Below are 16,891 nucleotides of genomic sequence, written 5' to 3'. Positions count from 1 at the left end.
CAGATTCTTTTCTCTTGATTACTTGATTATTGTGTGTCACTTTGAACTCAAATGACTTTTTAGAACTACTTTTAGAACAAAACAAAATAAGTTCTGTTTTCCCAAGTGTAAAGAAAGTTGTAAGGAATTGGTCTAAGGGAAGCTATGTACCAAAAATAACATGATTAATGTGATATAACCTCATACGTAATTGAGGCACGTTGCCCCCTTCCTCACAAACAATAATATCGGGTCTATAATGTGAATGACTTGACAATTGTGGAGGTTTTGAAGAAAACGCATCCATCTGAGTTGCAGTCGCATCTAGACTCCTTGGTCCAATGGTATTGTCCCGAATGCTACAAAGTGCAAAGCTATGCAGATTTCATTTCTTCGCCAACCCCCGCTCTACCACGTTGGAATCTGTCTCATCCCTAAAACTCCTATATGAGTCTTCCTTCAGGATAATCTCAAACGGGATGGGCAGGTCAGCCGTTTGATCTTCAAGAAGAATTTATTTTTTAAATATACTTCGGAGGAATGCATTACCACCAAGGATTTTGCTACTATCTACATGCTGTACATCAGGCCAGTGCTAGAATTTGCAGCACCTGTTTGGACTTCAGGGATCACAAACAACCATTCTGTAACCATCGATCGAACGAGTTCAGAAGAGAGCTCTCAGGATTATTACTGACCCTGACTCTAAAAAAAAAAAACTTATGATGAACTGCAATCATGGCGTCTCCTCTCTTAAAGAAAGAAGCGCATCCCTTTCTCTAAGATTTGCAGAATCACTCCTCCATGCATCTCCGGCCTGAGAGCAGAGTCTGTGACTGTAGCCGTATCTATATGCACTTGATTGTCCTTGCCTAAGATGAGAACTATGAGGTACCGAAATTCTCCCATCCCATTTCCTCTCTCTCTCTCTCTCTCTCTGACTGTCTGTCTGCCTGTCTCTCTGTGCTCTCTCTGCACCTGCCTCTTCCTCTTGATCCCTTCGTCTCTCTGTTCCCCTCTCTGTTCCCCCCTCTCTGTCTCTCTCTGTCTCTCTTTCTCTCTCTTTCTCTCTCTCTCTCTCTCTCTGTCTGTCTGTCTCTCTCTCTGTCTCTCTCTCTCTCTCTTTTCTCCCCTCCCCTCCTCTGCTCCACCTCTTTCTCTTCTGGTGATGCTTTACAGTACAACATTCTTTATCTGCTATTCTTACTGTGACCAATATTACCGAAAGACTTTCAATTTTCATGTGCAATATGTTTATAAAAGTACTGTACTCATGTCGCACTTGTGATTAGCACACTAAGACAATTTTTTTCTCGCTGAAATTGTTCAAAAAATGTCCATTTACAAATCGATCTGGAACACACTTCGAAATTTTACTGCTTGGTTGCAACGTGACTTCGAACAGCATATTAGGTTGAGTCGGATGCCTAACTTGGACAGTTAAAACAAGGAGGTAATGGGCCATAGGATACCAACTGATCCATTTAACACGTGATCACTAAGCGAAAAGTGAGTTATGAAGCATTGCGAAACCGGTATAGACCGACATATTTTAGAAACCAAAATTGACGGAAATTATCATAATCATGGTCACAAAATATTTTTACAGGTTTGAATGGATAATGAATGCAGATGAAAACTGTAACTAATGCATATCAGAGCCCTCAAAGCGTAGCTTCCTTTCTGAATATTAATTTTAAATTATCTTTACAGAGTTTAAAGATAAATCCCAAAATTCCAAAAGATTGTTCTAAGGCGAGACATATAGATGAGAGGGAAATTCCTACACTTTCCCCTCCTGTTACAACCTAAGGAATTGAAATTTCGACTTGGTCAAGGGTTGGATTAAACACGCCCCCGCTCCCCATTCACTGCCCCCGCTCAGTCCGACCAATTAAGCGCTTTACTTAAGTTAGGCATGTTAAATGAGTGACAAAGTGTTGCGTGAAGATCACTTTTGGAAAAGGTCGCAACAATTAATTAACAAAGATTTATGTCAAATTCAATAAAAAAAAAAGGCGTTGAAAGTAGAACATTAAATATATTAATTTAAGAAATTGAAATGTCAAGGTGTGCTATAATATACAGTTAAGGCTGAAAGAAATAGTCGCATAATGTGACCAAGTTCAACGAGTATCAAGTTATTCTCACAAATTCTATAGATGGAGTACAACAATTATAATTATGTGTTTCTCTTTAATCATGTAAAAGTCTTAATACCAAATTGTATGATATTTACTTTGTATTGCATTTATTTAAAAAAATTATGAAAAAAAAACAGATGTAAGTTCCACTCAAGTACTGTTGAGCTGCCATGTGGTTTTTATACCTTTTCAAGTCAAATCGAATCAAATCCTAGGCTTGACATTCACAATATCTTTTTTGATGCATCGACACGTTCAAACAATATATGTGAATGATATCTGTTAATGTAAACATTACGATTGTCTCGTCTGTTGTCAGCAATCACAAATAACAGCAATTCTTCCTATTTTAGGGAAAACACTTTTTTCCTTTTATATTTTGCCTTTTTGGGCATACGGTAATTATTTTTAAACGTCTAGCTACCCTCACCCAGCTCAGCTCCCAGCTGACACGACTAAAATCGCCAAAACAGAAGAAGGTGATCTCCAAAGGCAGTGTGCATTTTTTCAGATCAGCTGTTGATATTTGAAGCTGAAGAACTCACTAAAACTAATTTAACTAGATCTACTAGTTACTACTGTCCGACAAATCTCGACTTTCTTTCCAGATTAGGGAAAAATATTTAAATCAAGATGCCACTTAAATTTGCAGCCAACATTTCCATTATGTTCACAGAGCTACCAAGTTTCGCTAGTCGGTATGCCGCGGCTAAAACAGCGGGATTTCAAGCTGTGGAGTGTGTCTTTCCTTTCGAGTTTTCGAAAGACGAAATAGCATCAGCAAGAAAGCAAGCAGAAGTGGAACACGTCTTGATGTCCAGCTATCCTGGTAAGATTAGGACAGACGAAATCTTGGTAGCTTGCCCTTGGCTTGTGTAGAAATCAAATTTCTTGCAAAACATCGACTGAGATGATGGGAATTCCACCCCGATACCCCTAGGGCTTAGGCGCGTAGCCAAGGGGAGGAGGGGGGGGGGGGCGGGGCAGTCGCCCCCCCCCCCCAAATGCCGCCCCCCCCCCCCAAAAAAAAGGGAAAGAAGAAAGGAAAAAAGAGGATTAAGAGTCGAGAACGGTACAACGAATTGCTTCTTTATTTAATAATGTAATGAAACGTCAGAGCTCCAGCGCTATGTGCAGAGGAAGGGGAACTTGATTCAAACAAGGATTAAGAGTCGAGAACTGTACAACAAATTGTCTTCTTTCCCTAATAATTGAATGAAATGTCAAAGCTTCATGGGAGCGCGCTGTACTCCGCCGCCGCCGCCGAAGGCTCGGCGCTTGGCGGAGCTCCCTGGATCAGAGTTAGGCCTAGACCAAAAATCCAGGGAGCTCCCTGGAGTTCGGCGGCGGTGTGCGGCGGAGCTCCCTGGGTCGGAGTTAGGCCTAGACCGAAAATTTCTGTCTCTTTCGTTAGCCTCTTATTTGGGTAGGATCGGCTCCTAGAGTAGAGGGTCTCCTGTGCAAACTTTGGTGGCTAGATCTGGTCACCAAACATTGCCCAAAGTAGACCTACTGTAGGCCTAGACTACTCAATTTTAGCGGATTCATGTCCGATGCATTTATTCTCGTAAATTATTACTGCGCATGAAGGAATATGATGTCATTCAATGACAGTAACAGTTTAAAATACAGCTGCAAGAATTTGAACACATAGCTCAATTTCAACGAAGAAAATCTGGGAAAAAGACCCTTAAAGGTAATACAAAGTTTTGGTATGGGGTCATGAATTTGGTTCAAATGAATATATTGGAAACATATGCGATCCTACAATATTCAGTGATCGTTGTCGCAGTTGAAATCGAGTCTGAAGTTGTGAAATTTTAGATAATAAACTCTTCATGTTGTATAGCTCCCTCTCAAGGTCAAGATATTAATTAAGCTATAAAACAATGTTTCTTGACTAAAATCGACCGATTAGCTATTCCCGTTTGGAAATTATATATCACAATTACATATTCTGAGATTTTCATGGTACGGCCGTAGTCGCTATTCAAAATGTATAAAAATTTACTGGGAGCACCGGTAAATTTTTATATTCAATTTTTCTCGAAAGCAGAGTGTTTTAGGGGCTAAATTTTCTAGTGCTTATAATACATCCACAGGGGTATCCAAATATATCAACATTTTAAAGCATCACTATCCACCCAATTTTCAAAATTCCCAAATTTCCAAAACTTTGTATTACCTTTAAACAAAATAAACTTTGGTGGCCAGATCTGGTCACCAAATTTTTTCTCGAAAATTAGGCCTAGGCTAATATACATGGGTTCCACTTACCAGATTGACTGTATGATGCGTTTAAGGGTCTTTTTTTCCGGATTTTCTTTATTGAAAGTGAACTCTATATTAAAATTCCTGCGGCCGTATTTTAACCTGTTACTGCGCATGAACCGATGACGTCATTCATTGACAGTATTAATCACTCATTTCAATCATTTTCTCTTTGTGAATTGAATAGGTTTATTTGAATCAAGATTGTGGAATGGTCTTCCCCCATTTTGTTCTCTCTTATCACCAGTTATCCACTTTCAGAACTCAACTAAAGACATACCTAATTCAGATTGCTTACAATTAGTCACTGCTTTTTTGTCTTTCCCAGTTAGAATCATGAACAGACATTCTTGGTAGTTTTTCAGTCTCATCAGCGCCTTTGATTAGGTAACTAGATATTGGCGCTTTATAAATTCCTGGATTGGATTGGAATATTATTTTATTGAAATCATGAGGGAATGCATTCAAACTTTGTAATAGAACTGCAGACTTTGATTTAATCTTATCTGTTATTTTATCTCCCTCTGTAGGTGATAGGACAGCGGGGGAGTTTGGACTAGCTGCCCTTCCGGGTAGACAGAAAGAATTCCGGGAAACTCTTGAGCTTTCCATAGAATATTGCAAAGCTCTTTGTTGTAAGAGGTAAGATGTTTTAAGGACTCTTTATTTTGTTTAAAGCAGTCTGAGATGATAATATTATATAGATTTTCATGTCGCACTTTCTGACAAGATAGACACTCAAGGTCACAAGGTGCTACTACAATTATTTGTAGAAACAAAACTTAACATAATTAAACATACTATATCATCATCATCATCATCATCATCATCATCATCATCATCATCTTCATCATCATTTATTAAAGTCAGCATAGATTATACAATGCAATAACATTCATAAGTATAAAGTGTTTGGAATCTATTTCAGTTATACTGGATTTGCCCATTTGGTCTTTCCATTTCTCCATCTCTTTTATAAAAGATAAAAGATAAAAGATTCTTTCATAAAATGTACTTAAGTACAAATTCCTCCTGTGTATGATCCTGGTTTAACATATTTAATTTCACCAAGTTTTTGGGCAATCCAACCCTTGTAATAAGTTCAATTTGGCAATTTTGTCAGTGGATTGTCACTTAGTAATGGATAACTCTCTCATTTGTTTTATACAAAACTATCACTTATTTATTCTGTTTTTCTCTGAAGAGCCTTCACCCTTGAGGCACTACTCAAAATACATTCTAGAGAATACATTAGTACTGGTCCTATTAGAAAAAAAGACAGTTTTAGAGTCATACTTGTTTTGTTGGAACAAGTGAGAAAGTAGTCCGACACTTCATCACAGTGACACTAGCAATCCAACCAATTTTCAGTTCCCAATTCTACAGTGACTACTACTTTTAACAAACTTCATGACTTTCTTATTTTTTATCAGATTTTGTTCAAACTTTCACCAGTCTGCTTCTTTGATTGTTCTGCTTACGTGTAGAGTTTTTTGCTATTGAGGTTGGATTTCCCTTTAAAGGTACTATGTTCCATTTGCAGGCCCAAAAAATGAAAAGGTTAAATTCCAACGGCATTTGAAAGTAAATACTAATTTAGAACTTCCCTTAAAAAAGGGGGGCTTGAAGATGTCTTTAAGTGGGAAAATAATTACTATTAGTTGTTGAATTGACTTAAGAGATAGCTCTATAGGAGCCAGTAAGTAATAGTCGGATTTTCAGACCATTATACCGAATGGTCTTAAGTTTTATGCTGCGCAAAGATTCAATCAGTTTAATTTTGGCCATCACAAGAAGTGGGTTATTGATGTAGACAAATGCTTATGTACCCTTAACAGCTCATTTTATGTATGTTATTACCAAAGAAGAAAAAAGCCATTCAGTTACTCAATAGTGTCTGACAGTGAAGTCTAGCTAGTAAACAGGTTTCCTTGCATAATTTGAATATTAGGACACTGCTAACATTTAAATTTCACAGGTAGGACATACATGACATATTCATAATTCCTGCAAAGTTCTACAGAATTTGATGTTGGCTGCAAAAGGGACATAGTATCTTAAAAGGTACATGTATAGACCAGTTATGGTCATGCGATTGCATTGTGAAAGAAACGTTGTTGAATCGATCAGAAAAGGTTGATCATCTAGCATATAAGTATTGGTGTGTACTGCAAGGTTCTGGAATCATCAAAATGATAAGAAATTTGGCCAGTCTTGGTAAAGTTACAAGCACTGTACACAGAAAGATGTATATGGGACTATGAGACATCTATCCATGCCGGATAGATATGATAATTGACCAAATATATCAATTAGTAGTCGGTTTCCCCGGCAAAATTTGTATCATTACGTATTAGTCAAAACATATTTTTTCACATGATTGGTAATAAGAGCTTCATTTTTTTGAGAGGGGGGCGTTTCCAAAACTGGACTTTACCTTTAAAACTTCATCTCCACAGATGAGAGATGACTAGGTTTAAGTTAGACCCCGTGCCTGTGCAGTGCCAGTGTATTATTGAAATTCTCCTGTGTTCTTTTTTTCTCAAGGATGCATGTAATGTCTGGAAGGATTCTGGCTCATGAGGAAGGTCAAAGGTCAAGTCTTCTCTCTCAGATGGAGGAAACGCTGGTGGAAAATTTGAAGTATGCAGCTAATAGACTTTTGAGGGTATGTTAGAGTCTGTTTTTTGTATAATTAAAAAAATATATTATCATTGCATGAATGAGAATATCCATCAGAATTATGCCTATACATGTATTTGCAATGTCTGTATTTTCTCAGCGTAGTGATGTTGTAATAATACAACTTAAATCCAACCCTGGGTCTAAGGAAAAAGCTTATAAGCCCAGTGTAAGAATGCTGGCCATTGTCTTTCTCTCTGTCTGCATGTCTCTCTATCTTTATCCATTTCCCCCTCTCCCCTTTTTTATTTTTCTCCCTCCATTAATTATGAAGAAATCGAATCTCATCAAAGAATCATATTACTACAGTCAAACCTGCTTTAGTGACCACCTGTATAGAAAGACCACCTGTCTACAAAGACCACATTTTGTGTTTCCCTTGAAAATGGTTTCTCATTGAAACATGTATTATAGGAACCTGTACATAAAGTCCACCTGCCTATGAAGACCACTTTTCTTGTCTCCCTTGGGTGGTCTTTATAGACAGGTTTCACTGTATTACATTGTTGTCTTTACTCATTGATACTATTTGCAAAAGAACCCCAACCCTATTGTATTTATAGCTTTTAGCATCTGACCTAAGAGGTAAATGAAATGTTGATAAATAATGCACACTACCCTACTTTCCCCATCTCTCTCTCTCTCTCTCTCTCTCTCTCTTTCTCTCTCTCTCCTCCCTCTGTCTTCTCCATCTCCCCTTTCTCTGTCTTTCTTTCACTCTCTTTTATTTTCTCATTTCCTATGTCCTCATAGAACTCTCATATATTGGCTGTATTTCTCTCTCTTCTTTCCTGCCATCTCTCTCTTCTTTCCTGCCATCTCTCTCTTCTTTCCTGCCATCTTGCTCTTCTTTCCTGCCATCTCTCTCTTCTTTCCTGCCATCTCTGTTCCTCTTTACTGTATCTCTGTACCATGTCTCTTTCTCTATCTCATTGTATTCTTGTTCATCTCTCCTCCCTTTTTCTTCCTGTATCCCCTCTCTCTTTTAATAACTTATATGTATCAACACCCTCCCTTCTTTCCCTTCTTCCCCCACACTTTCAAAAAGGAAGGGATAATTACAGGGATCAGGGGATCTTGCTTTCTTTTATTTGTCCAATGCCTGGACTGTTTCAGTGTTGTGTGCCCAATAAGCTGAGAAAATAACACACCCTCATTCTTTCTCACCCTCGCAAACAATGTATTTTTTTTAAGGTGTATTTTCAGTTGTTGCGCGATGTGTGTGGGATGCGTGACGTTAGAGAGGAGGATATAGATGATTGAAGAATACAAACATATATAAAGACAGACAGAATCTAGACCATCTTTTATCTGATACAGGAAGACATCATAGCTGTCATAGAGCCAATCAATGATAGATACACCATTCCAAACTACTTTCTCACAAGGCAAGACCAAGGTGAGCATATGATGATAAAAAAAGTTCTACGTCTTTATTTGAATGCATACAGTGAACCAGTTTCAAAATGTTTTGTAGCTTCATACCTGAATCAAGAGATGTTTGATGCCGACTAGGTTATATGTACATGTATGAAGGAAAATGCGGAGTATCATCGCTAAATTAAACTAACAACAACACCCAGAAAAACTCACTGGTTGCCTGCTTTGTTCTAACAATAGGGTAGTGTGCAAGGTTTGATGGATTCCACTTTTTGTGATTATATTATAATGTCAGGTGAAACTCTCTGACTTCTCCTCTGCTTCTCCTTTACATGCTTTCCCACCTAATTTTCTTCATATTTTTAACACATTCTGCAAGGGGATATAGACAATAACATTGTAAATACACTCAATGAATAGAGAAAGTTGACACTTTAGATGGTTAAAGATAAAGACCATGGTCATGCAATTGCATTGTGAAAGAAAAGTTGTGGAATCGATCAGAAAAGGTTGATCATCTAGCATATAAGTATTTGTGTGTACTACTGCAAGGTTCTGGAATCATCAAAATGATAAGAAATTTGGCCCAGTCTTCGTAAAGTTACAAGCACTGTACACACGCGCGCGACACGTGCGTTTATTTCTCACAGGCCAATAGATAAACTAATTTACGAAATATATCAATTAGTAAGCAGTTTCCAGGCAAAATTGTTATCATCATGTATTGGTCAAAACATATTCTTTCACATGATTGGTATTATAAGAGCTTCCATTTCATTTCTTTGAAATTGGGGCGTTTCCAATACTGGTCTTTACCTTAAGATTTTCAAATATTTTATATGAACACATCTTTCATGTATCAAGATAAACATAAATTAATCCTCTTTAATATGATATACAATTACAATCATACCATTCATGCAAAAGTGATTATAGCCATTTAACAATACCAGTAAATGATTTTCGGAGAGAAAATTGCAAAAATGGTACATCTGGCCTTTCAGTGTTGATGAGCATTGGAGGTATCCACGATATTGGGTGAAAAGAAGAGGCATCCTGACTGTGCTTGTTAAAACCATGCAGTCCTGAGACTACAGTTGACATCCAGAGCTCAATCGTCCTCAATGTTTCTCATCCTTGGTATTTTACTTGTTGAACAAAGTCTTTAATTCAAATGCACATGTCATTATACAAATAATGCACAAGTTTGAAGGTAACACATGCACACATGCACACAATTCCACCGACCCACAAATTAAACCTGTGCATCATCTGTTATATAAAATGGGGCAAAAAAAAAATCATCAAAAATACAAAAATCTGTTATTTTACAGATTTACCAGTCCATGGCAAGATCATGCTTTCCGGTAATTACCAGACGCATGATTTTGCCATAGCCATGCATCCGGTAATTACAGTAAAGCATGATTTCATGAAGCGTATCATGAAATTGAAGGGAAAAAAAATTGTTAAAACTAAAACGTGATGGGATATTGATTCCTTATATCGCATTGATATCACGTGCATCCAGTTAAAAAAACTACACAGCAATTGACCAATCAGATTGCAGGGATTCTTCTACCCATCTTATAATAACATTTGAATGGTTACTTGCTCTATTTTTGCAATTTTCTTTATCAGACCTTCCAACAGTTAGATGAATGTGCCCATCTAAGCATCAAAGTTTAAACCTTGATCTTAATTGATGTTGGTAGAGTTTTATTTTTTCCTCTAATTTGATACATGTGTTTATTGATTTTATTGATGGTTTATGTGAAAACATTTAAAAATAAAGAGTGTCCACTTTCCTTCTTTTTTTGCTGACAGTACATTAGGTAACTGATCTACACTTTGCAAAGCTAATAATTTCTGACATTTTTAAATGAGACTCTTCAGTGGTTTGCATTGGAGGAAGGAAAGATGCTCCATTGTTTAACCCTCATCTGAACAGGGAGGGGCGATTTATTTGACAACCACCCTCCCCCCCCCCCCCACCTCCTTGCGCAAATGCTGCAGATCACAACTTACCTTTATGTGGCTTTGCAAATCTGTTGCAAGGTCATGCATCGTTTCATAGTCACATGTTGGGCCTAAAATTGAATGAAAATTGACCGTTTGCAAACAGCTCTATATACAAAATACTGTTTTTCCTAAAGTGCTCTATAACACTGCCATTTGTCTTTTATGCCAAAATTTTGCATCGATTGGTTCTATCGCGGCCGAGATCCAAGGGTGTGGGTCAAATTGACCCCCCCCCCCCCATTCAAAACTTTGGTTAATATTGCTTACAATTGGTATGATATGATGACAAGTTTTAACTTGCAACAGTGACATTTATGATTTTCCTGTTTTTTGTCTATGTTTGCAGCTGTTGATATAATCAAGAGAGTTGGCTGTGACAATGTGAAACTGCAGCTGGTAAGTACATGCATGACTTTATGTGTGCAGCATCTACAAAATGTTTATGACAGAAATGAAGTTGATTGTGAAAATGAAGTCTTTATCTGCTTATTGTTCAATAACGAAATGAAAGGAGGTATTTGTATTTTACGTCCAATCAGCTTTCCATTGATATCTACTTGTATTTTCATCGGAGAAGGCCATCAACTATTAAATTGCTTTTGTTCAGAGGCAAAGTCTCTCTTCAAGAGGAGTATGTTTAAAACATGTTGTTTGAGAAGATAATTTTTTTCTAACCAAGGACACATGCAGCAGGAGTATTTTAATCTTACTTTGTATTCTTTGTTTGTTTTTTCTCTTTTATAAGGATATTTACCATGTCCAACTTGTCCATGGTGATCTAACGAGAATCATCAAGGAATACATGCCTTATGTAGGTAAGTTTTCATCAGTAAACCGTGTACTCTCATTTCTTAGAATTCTCATATTTTATTTGAAAAGTGTTTCATAGACATATTGAAGCCACAGAAAGTATTGAGATATTAACCCACTATACTGTGTGAGTAAAAAAAAAGTTTACACCTAGAAAATTGCTAATTATTTAAAAAATCATCTATGAACAGTAAATGATACATCTTATGAAAGATTGTTTTATCCCAAATCATTTTGTATCATTTTTGTGTGGTATGTGTTCACGCTTGAATGAAGAGAGTTATTGTTTGCGAGAGTGCAAAAACCGATTTGCGCCAAACTTGCTTGTTTGATGTTTGAATAAAACAATCAGAATTTGGGTATTAATTCGGTCTTTGCAGATCCAAATAACACCCCTAACAACATCAATCATGTCACAAATATCAAATATCGACAACCACTTGTGCATGTGTGTGTGTGACTTTGCTTCTGCAAAAAGCATATGCATTTCATTTGATATATTCAATTCATTCTCTCACTCCGCTAATCCCAACATAATACATGCTGTAGGCATCACTTTGGCGCAAGTCGATTTTTGCACTCTCGCAAACAATGCCTCGACATCGGATCGTCCATTTTTAGTTTTATCTCCCCCTCTCTCTCATACCTGCTGCACCTCTCTCCTTCTATCTCTTTCTCTCTCTTGTATCCACCTTTCTCTCATTCCATGCTCGTACCTGCCTCTCTCTCATATCATGGACCTAACACATGATTCCATGCAGAGTGAGTCTCTGCGACTCTCGCGGTTCAGTTAGCGCTGTGTTTGGTCTCGGAAAGTGTCATTTATTTTCAGGAACTTTAAAAAAAGTTGATCATATTTTTAGTGCGACCAAAAGGTGACCATGCTCTTGAATTGTGCGGTCTTAAAAATTTGCATAATGTCATGAATATTCACTAGCATAAAAGCCAATCACAGAAGCTGTCTCATGAAAATACCTCCGTGTAGAAAATGAAAAGGAAAAAAGTTGGTCATATTAAAATGTGTCAGGTGGGTCAGAAAGAAGTGGTACAGCAAATGCCAAATGGAAAGACCCATAAATCTCTCAGAATAATTAAATTTATTTCTTGGGGTGAGGTTTTCTGAAGAATGTTGTCCTTTCTTGGTTGACACAGGTCACATCCAGGTATCACAAGCTCCTGGAAGAAATGAGCCCAGTCTGAAGGGAGAGATAGACTATGACTATATCTTTGATGTGCTTGAGAAGTCTGGTTACGATGGCTGGATAGGAGCGGAATACAAGCCCTCTACAGGTAATAAAAAGGAAGGGACAAATCATGACATTTGTTATCTCTTTACCATGCAATAGATGAGCAGCAACAGGGAATCCTTCATGAGCTCCAAAAACTTGATTGACCCATACAAGTTATCAAGTTCCTTATTCGTTCTTCATCATCCTAATTCCTTTTTACTCTACCATTGTGTCATTTCCTTCTCACATATATATCTCCTTTTCCACTCTCCGTACTCTATTTCTAATCTTCATCTCCTGTCTTTTTCATGTAATTGATGTGCAAATGCTGTACGTCTTGATTTTATCTATTGTAATGTATTATAATTTTATTATAGATTTTTTAAACACACTCTCATTCTAGGTAATATTGTTAATTATCATTTTGTAAAACTGCGACCGCGCCGGCCCACAAGCTTGTGCCGGTGTCTGCTCCAAAAGTATAAACTTTGTTTACAATTCATTGCCAATCTGCATCGCATAGATTTCTGAATGAAATCAATAAAATAGATATAGAAAGTAGTTTTTTTCTCAAAGGAATATACATAATTCGAAATAAATATGTTAACAATTCAAAGCCGACCATGAGTTTTAATGAAATCTAATATAAACATAAAATGTTTAATTGGAGGAGCTGTAATATAATTTATATAGATCTTACAATAAAATTATCCTGCACTAAAAATCAAATACTTTGGTCATGTTAAAAGGCACCAAAGCCTCTTAAAGGATGTATTGGAAGGAAGAGTGGAAGGAAGTAGATCTAGAGGGAGACCCAGAACCAACTGGGAAGAGAATGTCAAGAACTGGAGTGGACTAAAAGTGCAAGAGTGCACCAGAATGGCAGAAGATAGAGTAAAATGGAGAGATGTTGCAATCAACCTCCAAACTGGGAGAAGATACGTAGATAGATAGATATAGACTGACATATATTGCAGTGTGATTGTTTTCACTTTCAACATCCAAGTGTATGTACATTTCCACGTTGTGCAACCGAAATAGAACAGCAATATTTGATTTCGACCATGAAATTACCTACCTGATGCATAATTATAGCCCATTTGAATGAATATGCATAATGCTCTGCAGAATTCTGATAGTAATTATTTTGTTGTATATTCATTACACTGAATTGCTTCTGTCACTTCAATTTTTGTTAGACAAGACAGCATATGTCCTCTCATTATGGAGACTTATTTTTCATAACATTTCACTAGTTCTGTAGCCCTTTTGCCGAAATGAACAGAAGTTTGCCGGACATGGCACTCCTAAAACCGAACATAATTGTTACGTTTGGAAGTTAATTTTTTTTTAAATAACTAGACATGTTACGCTTCATGTAGTGTAGTCATTTGATACTAAAAATAAGTATACGCTGTAGTTTGTAGACAATCTTTAAGGTATATTATTGTTATAAAGGGATTTGTCATACAAATTGGCAACACCTCTGTTTCATTCTGGTTTCAAAATTCTTCAAGACATCCAGACATTGTTATGATTGTCATTAGATAAAGAAGGGTTTTTGTCATGTAAATGAACTCACCCCTGCTTCATTTCCAACTTCAAATTAATCAGGACGGGTTGACGTACATGTATTTACTGTAATCCTTTGAGAATTGTTTCTTCATATGCAGTAACACATATCTGAGTGGGGCCTCATTGCACTCATTTAATGTGGATCTATCAATATTTATGCAGTATTGCTGCGATATTGCATCATGTGTTTGTAAAAAATACCCATCTTGGAAATGCAGTTCATGCAAATTCATATTAAGTTCTTTTTGTCTGTATTGTAGAATTATTTTATAGAATAAGTGTTACATACGTGGCATACAATGCTTTAAATCGTGTGCTTACAGTTACATTTTATTATTTCTTTCAATAGGAAATACAGAAGACAGTCTAGCTTGGTTTCAGAGATTCAGATGAATAGGGCCAATCTTCATCCTGATCTAGAGGGAATCAAGTGAAGGATATAGCAGGTCTAGAGATAGTAATGGACCTCAGATATACTAGCAAGACATTCTCATCATGTACTATTGATTTACCACCTACCAGTATTCCTTTTATCAGAAGGTTCTTGCATATTTTATCACATTTAGGACATCATTTTTTTCAAAATGGATCCAGCTAGCTGCAGCAATGTTTCGCCGAACTTAATAGCTATTAAAGTGTACAAAATTCAACATTTAAAGCTGAATAGACGAAGGAAAACCTTTAGTTCAAAATTTCAAAATTGACTGAATGCAACATATATTGTCTCACTTGACAGCTACAAAATTGCAGTTTATGAAACTGAATAGTATAATTTTAGAGATTGTGTGTCTGCGTAGTGATGAGCTATTAAAATTGCCATGGTAACCAGTGGCTCATTTAGTATTTTCAAAAAGCTAAGTTTAAAATGAACTTTTTCCATATTGTTTAACTCTTAAGCTGCCCCCATGCAATTCACCCAGTGCCACAGTGCTAATCCCTATTGTGCCAGCCACTAATCCCCTCCGTGCCAAATTTAATTTAGGGTTGGTTCAAGTGTGTGTAGTTTAAATTGTTTCTATGTTTGATCCACTAAACATCTCATCCGTATGTTGTATTAAAAAAAATGTACATTCAAGTTGTAGGAAATTTAACCCTCTCTCTGTTGATACCAATATCATTTCATGAATCTGTTATTTTGGTAAAGTAAATAAGCACTATCATTGTGATGTCAAATCAATCCGTTGTCTCATTTCCCGCACACAATCTGGGGGTCAGACGTACAAATGTTGTGTTCGCCCTCTCTGTCCGACCCCACATATAGTTGTTCAACAGCTGTTTTTGTCAGAATACTTACATGCTTTAAGACTTAATGTTTTAATTTTGATGACCAACTATTCGTGATATTCTGTTCTTCTAAACCTGAATTTTAATGGTCCTAATGATTTTAGTAAATTCAAACCTGAAATTTCTTTTCTTTTAACTTTTCCTTTCACCTGAAGTTATTGCCCGTCATCCATCGTCAATTCAAGGTTGTATGTCATGTGTAAACATTAACAATTTAATCTTCATTCAATCCCATGGTCAGAATTTTGCCAGTTTGGCAGGAATCGTGCTCAAGAGCAAGGTGTACTCATTGCCCCCTTGGTCCTAGAGGCGAAATCAAATTGTTTTGTTCATGTACTTTACAGGTATATAAAAAGTAATACATGTATGTACACTGTGTAGACTCATATATATATATATAGATATACATGTATTTGTATATAATAATGTAATATAAAAAGTTAAAATGTTTGCATGGCAGGGCATTTATTAGGGGTAACATGTTAGGGGTGGGGAGGGGGGGGGTATGGAGCATGGGCATTTACAGGAATGTTCACTTTGTTAATACCACAAGAAGGTTGCATCAAGCCTGACTTTATCTTTTCAAACTCAGGTGAGCATCAAAACCTCTTAAGCCTTTATTATTATTTCAATTGTAAATCAGAAATATCATTGGAGTCAACATATTAGGTGTTTACAAATAAAAAAGATATTTTCATACTGTATGTCTTTGTGTTTTTTTATGTGTATTTATTAGTAGCAGTACAAGTTTTTTTTCCTTCGTATAAGTACATTTGACAATTTTGAAAAGAAGCAAAGTTCTACCTGAATCTCTCAAAGTTGAAAACAGATTTTTTTTTCTTTTTATGAGACCTGAAAGATTGTCATTAAGCCACTTTTCAACAAGATATTTTTCATGAAATATCTGTGAGTTTAAATCACTGCAGAAAATTTCTTGCTTCTTGCAATGTGAAAGTTCCTAAAGCACATAATATTTTGAGAGTGAGTAAAGATTTTCTAGGTTTTATGAACAAAGGATATGCAGATTTTGTGCAAGTGCTGTTTAAAGAGGCTTGGATGTACACAATTTCTCCAGTTTTCATAATGCACATCCGACCCCAAAACATATATCTCTATCTGAAATATTGCAATTAACGTAGCTGATCCACATCTATCCTACACATCCTTGAAGATACTATGTCTCTTAATTGCAGCCAACATCAAATTCTGTAGAACTTTGCAGGAATTAGGAATATGTCATGTATGTCCTATCTGTGAAATTTAAACATACCGGTAAGCAGTGAGTGTCCTAGTATATTAAAATTATGCAAGGAAACCTGCTTACCTTCTAGACTTCACTGTCGACACTATTGAGTGACTGACTGACATTTTATTTCTTTGGTAATAACATACATACAATGAAGAGTACATGAGCATTTGTTTACATCAATAACCCACTACTTGTAATGGCCAAAAATAATTAACTGATTGAATCTTTGTGCAGCTCAAAACGTACGACCATTTGGTAAAAGGGTG

At 36.5% G+C, this 16,891-nt stretch overlaps 1 protein-coding gene across 1 annotated transcript; it reads left to right on the top strand.

The window, feature by feature from the left end:
• The first annotated feature begins 2,550 nt into the window (after positions 1–2,550).
• LOC100893526 (putative hydroxypyruvate isomerase) lies at positions 2,551–16,080 on the top strand. The gene is made up of 8 exons (XM_003723956.3): positions 2,551–2,952; positions 4,925–5,036; positions 6,942–7,062; positions 8,397–8,475; positions 10,825–10,874; positions 11,224–11,293; positions 12,441–12,578; positions 14,442–16,080. Exons 1-8 carry the CDS (start codon positions 2,757–2,759, stop codon positions 14,483–14,485), a joined length of 810 nt encoding a protein of 269 aa, XP_003724004.1. The 5' UTR covers positions 2,551–2,756; the 3' UTR covers positions 14,486–16,080.
• The last annotated feature ends 811 nt before the right edge of the window (positions 16,081–16,891 follow it).

This window comes from Strongylocentrotus purpuratus, unplaced genomic scaffold, assembly GCF_000002235.5.
Source record: "Strongylocentrotus purpuratus isolate Spur 01 unplaced genomic scaffold, Spur_5.0 spur5_scaffold_3, whole genome shotgun sequence".
NCBI classification, from domain to species: Eukaryota; Metazoa; Echinodermata; class Echinoidea; order Camarodonta; family Strongylocentrotidae; genus Strongylocentrotus; species Strongylocentrotus purpuratus.
This window is presented reverse-complemented; position numbering and strand designations above follow the sequence as displayed.

Bases quoted from the DNA above. Each gene is read 5' to 3' on its own strand.
- LOC100893526 (XM_003723956.3), top strand. From the start codon at position 2,757: ATGCCACTTAAATTTGCAGCCAACATTTCCATTATGTTCACAGAGCTA. The intron at 5,037-6,941 runs GTAAGATGTTTT...TTTTTTCTCAAG, and splicing joins AAAGCTCTTTGTTGTAAGAG to GATGCATGTAATGTCTGGAA. The intron at 10,875-11,223 runs GTAAGTACATGC...CTCTTTTATAAG, and splicing joins ACAATGTGAAACTGCAGCTG to GATATTTACCATGTCCAACT.